The sequence below is a fragment of the Rhinopithecus bieti genome, unplaced genomic scaffold, assembly GCF_001698545.2.
Source record: "Rhinopithecus bieti isolate Rb0 unplaced genomic scaffold, ASM169854v2 scaffold_13262, whole genome shotgun sequence".
Lineage (NCBI taxonomy): Eukaryota > Metazoa > Chordata > Mammalia > Primates > Cercopithecidae > Rhinopithecus > Rhinopithecus bieti.
In genome coordinates, this window is record NW_016808004.1 from 2991079 (window position 1) to 3001508 (window position 10430).

Genomic DNA, 10430 nt, shown 5'->3' on the forward strand with positions numbered 1-10430 from the left:
AAAAAAAAAAAAAAAAAAAAAAAAAAAAAATTTCCTCAGCATTGCTTGGTAGTAGGCAGTGTTATCCCATCTTATAGATGAGGAAACTGGAACTGTTTTGTCCAGAGGGAAGGCAATGGTGCTAATTCCTATTACTGAGTATTCACTCTGCCCAGCTCCAGATTTAGTACTTTAGATATATCTTTTTTTCCCCAATTAAAAAAAAAAAAAACTGTGGTCAAAAAAAAAATTACCATCTTTACCAGTTTGAAATTGCACAATTCAGCGGCATCAAATACATTCATGATGTTGTACAGCCATCACCACCATCTATTGCATAACTCTCCACCGCGTAAAACTAAAACTCTATGCCCATTAAATAATAATGCTCCATTGCCCTTCTCCCCAGCCCCTGGCAACCACCACTCTCTTTTCTGTCTCTATGATTTTGACAACTTTAGGTACCTCATATAGGTGGAATTGGGCAGTTTTTGTCTTTTTGTGTCCAGCTTATTTGACTTAGCACCACATTTTCAAGGTTCATCCCTGTTGTAGCATGTGTCAGATTTTTCTTCCTTTTTAAGGCTGGCTGATAATCCATTGTACATATGAACCACATTTTGCTTATCCATTCATCTGTCAGTGGACACTGAGGTTGCTTCCACCTGTTGGCTGTTGCGAACAATGCTGTGAGCATGGGTGTACAAATTGGATACATCATTTAAAAAATGATCTCCATGGCTCCGTGAGGCAGGTTCTGGTGGTATTCTCTTTCACAGGTGAAGAAACTGAGGCCTGAGGTCAGACACCTGTAAGTGGTGGACTGTCTCGCTCAGAGGCCCTACTGCCATATTCACTGCATGAGGCAGCCCCTCAGTTTCCATGGCGTCACTCCTTCCTCTCACTTCCTGTCTGGTCATTGGGCCTGGCAGGGTCAGGGTTCTCTGAGCCACCCTCTGATCCTAACAGGAGCTCAGAGCTCCTACCTGAATTAGGAAAGGACTCAGGGGTGGTGTGGGGTGGGTTTGAATGTAGACTGGGGCTATTCCTACTTTACAGAGTAAACAGAAGCTCAGAGCCCAGGCAGCTGGCCTGGGGGAGTCCCATGGAGCTGGACCAGATCCTGGCTGTTTCCACAAGGCCAGGCTGATTCGAATTCAGACCCAGCTGCATGCTGGTGGGCAGTAGGGAGGGCTTCTCTGTGAGATCTTTCCCTTTCCTTGACCAAAGCCCCAGTGTCATACTTACTGTGGGGTTATTTTGGTTTGACTTTGGGATCTAGGTTGGAAAGCCTCCTTAACATGCCAAATGTGAGCTTTGTTAAACATCTGCCATCTACTCCATCTATCTTGCCCGCAGGTCAGCGACATCAAATTCCAGGCACCCACCGGGGAGGAGAAGGAATCCTGGATCAAAGCCCTCAATGAAGGGATTAACCGAGGCAAAAACAAGGCTTTCGATGAGGTGCGATGCAGTCTGTGGACAGCTGTGTGTCTCCTTTCCCACTGTGTGTGATCTAGGAGAGGACCCTGCCCCTCCTCACCCCAGACCACCCCTTGATTATGTCACTGCTATAGGGCATTGTTGTTACCTTCTGTAGTCCTCACTATAGCCCCTCATAGTAGGTGGTGCTGTCCTTATTTTACAGATGAAATGGAGGCTTAAGGAAATTAAGTAACTTGTCTTAAACTGGAAAGCATGTAAGTGGTGGGCTGGACTGGTGGCAGCATGCATCCTTTCTTTTTTTTTTTTTTTTTTTTTTTTTTTTTTTTTTTTTGAGATGGAGTCTCGCTCTGCCGCCCAGGCTGGAGTGCAGTGGCCAGATCTCAGCTCACTGCAAGCTCTGCCTCCCGGGTTCACGCCATTCTCCTGCCTCAGCCTCTGGAGTAGCTGGGACTACAGGCGCCCGCCACCTCGCCCGGCTAGTTTTTTGTATTTTTTTAGTAGAGACGGGGTTTCACCGTATTAGCCAGGATGGTCTCGATCTCCTGACCTCGTGATCCGCCCGTCTCGGCCTCCCAAAGTGCTGGGATTACAGGCTTGAGCCACCGCGCCCGGCCAGCATGCATCCTTTCTAAGCCTGGCCTCAGCTGGAAGCAGCAGGTGGGCCCAGGCCAGACAGCGCTGCAGAGTGACCCGAAAGCTCCCTTTTCAGTTTGCCCATGAGGTCCAGGGCAGACTGGCTCTCAGCTCTGGGCCTCCCTCTCTGTCTACAATGACGATTGAGCCTTGCAGACCTCAGCCCCCCGTGCTGTACTGGGACTGTGGCAGCAGTAGCCACAATCTGGCTTGAGGCAGGCAGAGCATCCCATGGGGCCAGGATCTCCTAGGGAGATTTGTCTTTGACATCATAAATCTTTGGTTATTTGGGCTAAAATGGACCTGGGGGCCACCTACAGTGATGCCTTGGATTATGTTAAGGAGCAAATCTTTCCAAGCAAGTCCCCTCTTAATACCCAGGTCCCCCGACTCCCAGCCTGTAACTCCTATGTCGTGTCCTGTGTTACATGTCATGCTCAGCCCTTCACTGCCTGGGGGAAAACTGTCCCCATTCCGTGGGAGAGAGATGATGGGACATATCATAGATATTGGCGGAGGCCAAAGGAGCCATGGGCTGGGCCTCAACCCACAGTCTGCTCCTCCACTGAGGGACAGAGACAGGTGGAGTCACACGTGGGCCTGAGCTCCCCCTCCCCATCATAGGGTCAGGCTGCTCCAGGGTTCTGAGTCTGGACCTCCCATGTGACTCTTACTCTGAGGCTTCCCACCCAATCCTGACCCCTTCTGTTACCCTCAGCGAGAAGATGCTGCCCTCCAGGCTTCCAGGCTCAAGGGGCAGAGGCCCTGCTCTCTCCTGGGCGCTCCCCAGGGGTCCTGGGAGAGTGGCAGAGGCCAGGGCAACCTTTTCCAGAAACCAGGTACCAGGGGAGCATGGGCTATTTCTACCTTCTCTCCTTCCTAAGCCCCAAAGCCACCTCAGGGCTGCTTATATATTTGTGATATACTCAGGGGCAAGGGCCGATGGCTCATATTTGGGCAGGAAGACTGAGGAAAATGGCAGCTGCAGAGAGGGAGAGCCTCAGACTTTGCAAGAGACCCCAGGGGCATTGCAGAGTCAGAGAAGCAGAGGCCAGGGTAGGGAGATGACCAGAGAGACAGCGGTGGGGCACTGACCCTGCCACTGAGCCAGGTCCAGCCTGGGTACTTCCCGCACTCCCAAGGCTTGGCAGGGGCTGATCTGGTTCCCCCTCCCTCCAGGTAAAGGTGGACAAGAGCTGTGTCCTGGAGCATGTGACACGGGACCGGGTGCGAGGGGGCCAGCGGCGCCGGCCACCAACGAGAGTCCACCTGAAGGAGGTAGGGCCTTGCCCAGTGTGGATCGGGGGGTTAGTTCAGCCTAGGACCTCAGTTCCTCTGGGAGGCAGCCAGGCTTGGGGCCACATTTTTCCTGAGGACACCTGGAGCTGGGGCTTCCTGAGGAGTAGACAGGAAGTGACGGGGCACCTGTGTTACATGTGCTTAGGGTGTGGACGTCCCTGAGCTTGTGGCCTTTTCCATTTGTTCAATCCACACACAAATGTTGAATCTGTCCTTAGCCAGAGTTGGTGCCAGGGGGAAACTGAAGCCCTTGAAGTCAGTCCCTGCCCCTCAGAGCTCAGCTTCCAGCTGAAAAATAGGCCTGTCCCACAGACTGCTCCAAGCAGAGCTGTGTCTGATTTTTGTGTGGAGGAAGGCTCTAGGAGGTCAGGGCAGGAGAGACCACAAGGAGCCACTGGCATTTTAGCTGACCCTTGAAGGATGGGAGGGGTTCACTTGGTGGACTTGGAGTCAGGGGATTCTCTGTGGAGGGAGTGCTGTGAGCTGAGGCACAGCGGGAGGGTCTGAGGTATGCAGAGCAGCTCCATTTGCCTGGGAGATTGGTCTGAGAAGGGGGTTATAGGGAGGAAATTGTGGAGGCCTTGGATGAAGAAGCTGGGGACAGGAAGGGAGGGTGCGTTCCAGAGGTCAGTTTGAGGCTCTGGGTAGGATGGGTTGGGTTGAGAGAGAGAAAGGCAGGGGCCAGGAAGTAGGTGGGAGAGGTGACTTTCCAGGCCCCTGGAGGGGATGAAGAGGGAGGGGTTGATGGGAGGACATTAGGAAGCAAGAGCCACCTGGGCTTATGATTGAATCCAGGGATTGGACCAAGGGAAGGTTGTCTGAGGTTTCCCAAGCCTGGAGACTGGGAGTATGGAGGCCCTGGGCACAGGGAATTTGGAGAGGGTATGGGCAAGGGGGAGGGGGGAAGGGAGGAGCCTCTTTTAGACCAGTGGAGCTAATGCTGCAGGGGAGGATTTTGGAGGCCAGGAAAGAACCTCAGCAAGTGCTACATTTAGGGATTGGAGGGAGGTCAGCCAGCAGGGAGCCAAGAAAGAGGAAGCCAGAGACAAGTGGCACATCTGGAGACAGATGGGCACAAAACCTGGTGGGCATCAGCTAGGTTGGCAGCTGCAAGTCACAAGGGCAGGACCAAGGACAAGAAAGGCGGTGCCATTTACAACATATTTTCTTTTTCTTTTTTTTTTGAGATTGAGTCTCGCTCTGTCGCTCAGGCTGGAGTACAGTGGCGCAATCTCAGCTCATTGCAACCTCCGCCTTCCGGGTTCAAGAATTTCTCTGCCTCAGCCTCCCGAGTAGCTGGGATTACAGGCGCCCTCTACCACCCACGGCTAAGTTTTGTATTTTTAGTAGAGACAAGGTTTCACCATCTTGGCCAGGCTGGTCTTGAACTCCTGACCTCGTGTTCTGCCTGCCTCGGCCTCCCAAAGTGCTGGGATTACAGGCGTGAGCCCCTGTGCCCAACCTTACAGCATATTTTCTAAAAGGAGTCGATTTAGGGCTGTCCTGGGGTGCGGGGCTGGGTTTGCCGGAGGGAGGGACCCAAGGTCATGGGAGGTTTGTTTTTGAGTTGCAGCAGCCTGTGCCTGTCTGTCAGCTAAGGGATAGGATCCTGCAGAGGGAGCACTGAGGTGGCCACAGAGAAAAGGAATGCCTGAGGGGGGCCGGGGACGGGTATGGGGAGGGCTAGCCTTGGAGGGAGGGGGCCCTCTGCACAGAAGAGTTCAGGGAAGCAGCTGTGTGTATGTATGTATGTGTGTGTGTATGTATGTGTGTGTGTGTGTATGTGTGTATCTCTGTGTGTGTGTATGTATGTATATGTGTGTGTGTGTATGTATGTGTGTGTGTGTGTGTGTATGTGTGTATGTGTGTGTGTGTGTATGTGTGTGTGTGTGTGTGTGTGTGTGTGGTGAGGTGACTTTCTGGTGGTCCTCAGTGCCTGATAGCATGTGTCAGCCAGATCCTGTGTATGTGTAAAAGGGAGTGACAGCAACAAAGGGAGACCCCATCTCTACTAACAAAAAATTAGCTGGGCATGGTGGCACATGCCTGTGGTCCCAGCTACTCTGGAGGCTGAGGCTGTAGTGAGCTGTGATAATGCTACTGCACTCCAGCTTGGGTGACAGAGTGAGACCCACCCCCTTTTTTTTTTTCTGAGACGGAGTTTCGCTCTTGTTGCCCAGGCTGGAGTGCAATGGCATGATCTTGGCTCACCGCAACCTCTGCCTCCCGGGTTCAAGCGATTCTCCTGCCTCAGCCTCCCAAGTAGCTGGGATAACAGGTGCCACCATGCCCGGCTAATTTTGTATTTTTAGTAGAGACAGGGTTTCTCCATGTTTGTCAGACTGGTCTCAAACTCCCGACCTCAGGTGATCAGCCCGCCTCAGCCTCCCAAAGTGCTGGGATTACAGGCGTGAGCCATTGCACCCAGCTGACCCCATCTCTTAAGAAAAATAAGGTGGCAGGGGAGAGTGAGGATCCCAGCCAGGACCCCCACCATCTGAGGGACCTTGGGAAAGGCCTCCTGTCCAGCCCTGCTGGGACCTCTGAGGCTCTCTGGGAGGGTCTCATGACTGTGGGGCTAGCAGGATATCCCTATTGGTCCCGGGTGCCTGGTGGGGGTGGGTAGCTGCTTTCTGGTGCAGCTGTTCTCTGGCGGTTAGCTGTGGTCTGGGACCCCATCTGATGACACGAGGAGAGTGGGCACAGGCTGCCGAGCAGCTGGACAGGCAAAGTCTGGAGAGAAGCTGGCAGACGGAACAGAGGTCTCCAGGAAGGGCAAGCAGAAGTCAGTGAGCTTGAGACGAACTGGAAGATGTTTGAGTCCTGGTCCTGTCTCTGACTGACCAACTGGTTGTGGGGAACCTGGGTATGATGATGGGTAGGTGGGTTACAGAGAAGGGAACCTCTGAAGGCCATACAGCTAGGTAGGGGTTAGATACAGGGCTGGAACTCTGTCCCCTGACACCCAGGCTAGTATAGTCCAGTCCAGGTCCAGTATCCCAGAAACCAGCCTGGGGCTCCAAGAGGACCCTGGCTGTGACTTTCCTGGCCTGTGATTCCAAAACAGGGAATTCTTGGTGGTGAGGGAAAGGAGAGGAAGATTCATCAAGAAATCACTTTTGCTTCTAATCAAGTAGCCACAGAAGCCAGGACAGAGGGAGGTTGCGGGGCTGGGGGCCTGGACAACCTGGATGGGAGAGGGTAAGAACTCATGTCAGTGGGCACACCTGACCCAATGGCTCATCAGCCAAGATGACACCCGTATACCATCCCCCCACCAGGTGGCCAGCGCAGCTTCTGATGGCCTTCTGCGCCTGGATCTTGATGTTCCGGACAGTGGGCCACAGGTGTTTGCCCCCAGCAATGATGTCAGTGAAGCCCAACCTCGGGAGACACCCCGGCCCCTCATGCCTCCTACCAAGCCTTTCCTAGCACCTGAGACCACCAGCCCTGGTGACAGGGTGGATACCCCTGTAGGGGAGAGAGCCCCAACCCCTGTCTCAGCAAGCTCTGAGGTCTCCCCTGAGAGCCAAGAGGACTCAGAGACCCCAGCAGAGGAGGACAGTGGCTCTGAGCAGCCTCCCAACAGCATCCTGCCTGACAAACTGAAGGTGAGCTGGGAGAACCCCAGCTCCCAGGAGCCCCCTGCTGCAGAGAGTGCAGAACCATCCCAGGCACCCTGTTCTGCGACTTCTGAGGCTGCCCCCAGGGAGGGTGGGAAGCCCCCTACACCCCCACCCAAGATCTTATCGGAGAAACTGAAAGCCTGCATGGGTGAGATGCAGGCTTCTGGGCCACCTGCTCCAGGCACAGCACAAGTCTCAGTGAATGGCATGGATGACAGTCCTGAACCTGCCAAGCCCTCCCAGGCTGAGGGCACCCCAGGAACTCCCCCAAAGGATGCAACAACATCCACAGCACTGCCCCCCTGGGACCTGCAACCTCAGTTCCATCCCCGCTGTTCCTCCCTTGGGGACTTGCTTGGGGAAGGCCCGCGGCGTCCCTTGCAGCCCAGGGAACGGCTATATCGGGCCCAGCTGGAGGTGAAGGTGGCCTCGGAACAGACAGAGAAACTGTTGAACAAGGTGCTGGGCAGTGAGCCGGTCCCTGTTAGCGCCGAAACATTGCTCAGCCAGGCTGTGGAGCAGCTGAGGCAGGCCACCCAGGTCCTGCAGGAAATGAGAGATTCGGGAGAGCGGAGCCAGGAAGCACCTGGGCTAAGGGAGAAGCGGAAGGAGCTGGTGACCCTCTACAGGAGAAGCGCACCCTAGGGCCTGCTGGGCCAGAGGCACCATCCCTCCTGGCCATCCATCAAGTCCATCAAGGCCCAACCCTGCTGAGAAATGTGCTTCTGCTTCTACAGCAATGGCTGCAGGAGGGCCATTGGGCATGTCAGGGTTTGGCCATGACCTGAAGAGACTCCTGGTGTCCTTCCTACTCTGCTCTGGCCAGTGGTGCCAGGTGCCATCCAGGGCTACCACCTGGCTAGCTGGCCTGACCTCTGGGCTGGGGCTGGGAGCACACACGCTGGGACCTATGTGTTTGTGTGGTCGTTCCAAACTGCCCCAGGGCTTTGGGGGCGGCACTTGGGGTTTCTGGGAATGACATCATCTCTGTTCCCCATCCCCAGTAGTTTACATTCCTAATTTCTGAATAGAGCACAGCTGAGCCCCCTGCAGCTGAGCCCCCTGCAGCTCCCATCTCCAACTATTTCCAGGCAAAGAGCCTCATGGCTAAGGCAGCCTCAAAGCTGGCCCCCTCCCACCTATTCTGAGTAGCTGCAGAGGCCTTGGGTCCAGGCTCTAGGTTCATCCCTCAGTTGCGGGGAACGTAGGACCCAGCTGGAGCTGGAGAGGCCTCTTTGTGAGGAGGACATTAGCTGTGTGACCTCTCTTTCTTTGACCCTGTTTCCTTTTTTGCAAAACAAGGACATTTTCTGCAGCCCCTTCCTCTCAGGTGAGCTGTGATTGGAGGGCTTAGGTCTGGAGGATTCAAGAGTAGAAGAGGAACTTAAAGGGTCCTCTAGTCTAGTCTCTGCCCCTAGATAGTGTCCAGCCTTGTATATTTCTGAAGAGGTGAATCCCAGAGTGGCCCTGATGTCCACATTAGAAAACCTTACTTGTAATGATCATGTCAGCCTTCAGAAGAGAATCCGCACCAACTTCTGGGGATTTATCTGGGTCTCTGTAGGTCCTTCTCAGCCGAAACAGGTCCAGTATCCCAGTCATTTCTTCAAATGCTGATAGGGGTATGTTGGAATCTGAAGTCACTTCCCTGCCTTCAAGCCCCAGATGGGCTGCTCTCCTGTAACTTTCTAGGAGAAGAGACATTTTCTTCTTTTCCTTTCCTGGTCCATTCCTGCACCCTGGTCCTCTCCCAGCCTGTCCCCCACATTGTCCCTGACTCGAGGGGCACATCCAGTCTCCATCGTGCTGCAGCAGCTGGACTGAGGGCAGAGCCTGTAGGTGCAGATGCCCTGGCTCCCGAGGTCCAGCCACTCTCCCTGGGGCCTGTGGGGTGGGAGCAGCTTCTGATAGGACCTGCCCAGATTTCTGCATGTGCACTTTTGTTTACTGAAAGAGAGAAAGGGAGGGTCACAGCAACATGCCCTGGCCTTTCTGCCCCCTTTGCCGAGCCCACTGAGGCTTGCTGCACAGGTCAATGCCTTCGTTATTGTACTGTCACTTTGTTTTTGAGGTAGTAGTCAAGGATCAGGAGGGGCAGATGTCCTCTATGGCTGCATGGGGCAGGAGCAGAGGTGAGCAGCAGTGCGCTGGCTTGGGAGCCCCCATCGGCCTCCTTGCACAAACTGGGCCCGCAGGCCACAGTCTGCCTTTCCCTCCGTCTGCTCCAGGACAAGAGCAAGAAGGACATCAGGTGCCCAGTCATCAGATGCCCCTGCCATCTTCCCTTCCCCCACCAGCAACCATGGCTGGCTGGGGCTTTAACCAAGCCAACTACTGCCAGGAATTGGAGCCTCAGTTCCCTCCTCTGTCAAGTAGCTAACTGCAGCAGCTGGACTGAGGGCAGAGTCTGTGGGTGCAGAGACCCTGCATGTAGGTCACAGGTTTAGGCCCAGCTCCCAGGCCCAGCCACTCTCCCTGAGGCCGCCTCAAGTGACCAAATGCTATGAATTTCCATCCCTTAGCAGCCTGGGCCCTAGGCAGGAAGCTGGCTTCCGGGAGAGGAGTGAGAACATGCAGGGCCTGCCTAGCTTGCCTCCTTGAGGAAGGTGGCATTCCGTGCTTGCCTCCTTGAAGAGGGTGGCATTCTGTGTCTTCTGCTTATGAAGCGCCTTTCTTAAAGTTTGGCAATAAATCCATTTTTATGGAACTTCATTGCCTCAAGCCTGTTTGTTGTTGTGGGTGCCAGCTCCAGGGCTGCCCTTCTCCAAGACAGCAGTTGGTGATTGGCATCACCAGTCCCCCAAACTCGGTACTAGGGCCCCCATTCCATAAGCTGGGCTAGGACACTGCCTGCTCCTGGTGCTCCATTATTGCTTATTATTATTATTATTATTATTTTGAGATGGAGTTTTGCTCTTAATGCCCAGGCTAGAGTGCAGTGGCGCAATCTTAGCTCACTACAATCTCCACCTTCCGGTTTCAAGCGAGTCTCCTGCCTTGGCCTCCCAAGTCGCTGGGATTATAGGCGCCTGCCACCACACCCAGCTAATTTTTTATATTTTTAGTAGAGATGGGGTTTCACCATGTGGGTGAGGCTGGTCTCGAACTGCTGACTTCATGATCCACCCACCTCGGCCTCCCAAAGTGCTAGGATTACAGGCATGAGCTACCACTGCCGGCCCCTATTATTATTATTATTATTATTATTAGAGATGTGGTCCTGCTGTGTTGCTCAGGCTGGTCTCAAACTGCTGGCCTTAAGCCATCCTCCCACCTCAGCCTCCTAAAGGGGATTACAGGCATGAGCCACCTTGTCCAGCATTCTGTTCTTGCTAAACTCAGGCCCTTCTGATATATACGGCCACCTCCAGTGTTTCTACGGCTGGGGGCTAAGTGTCACAAGGAACAATGCTTTTCAAAAACTAAACTTTTCATTTGGAAATACTT

At 54.0% G+C, this 10430-nt stretch overlaps 1 protein-coding gene across 1 annotated transcript in view; it reads left to right on the forward strand.

Moving 5' to 3' along the window:
* Positions 1–9099, forward strand: part of PLEKHO2 (pleckstrin homology domain containing O2) — a 27919-nt gene extending 18820 nt beyond the window's left edge. Inside the window, exons 4-6 of the mRNA XM_017885100.1 lie at positions 1339–1443; positions 3238–3336; positions 6639–9099. Coding sequence (XP_017740589.1) covers positions 1339–1443; positions 3238–3336; positions 6639–7628 — 1194 coding nt within the window. The 3' untranslated portion in view covers positions 7629–9099. The remainder of the gene's footprint in view (positions 1–1338; positions 1444–3237; positions 3337–6638) is intronic.
* Positions 9100–10430: the final 1331 nt, after the last annotated feature.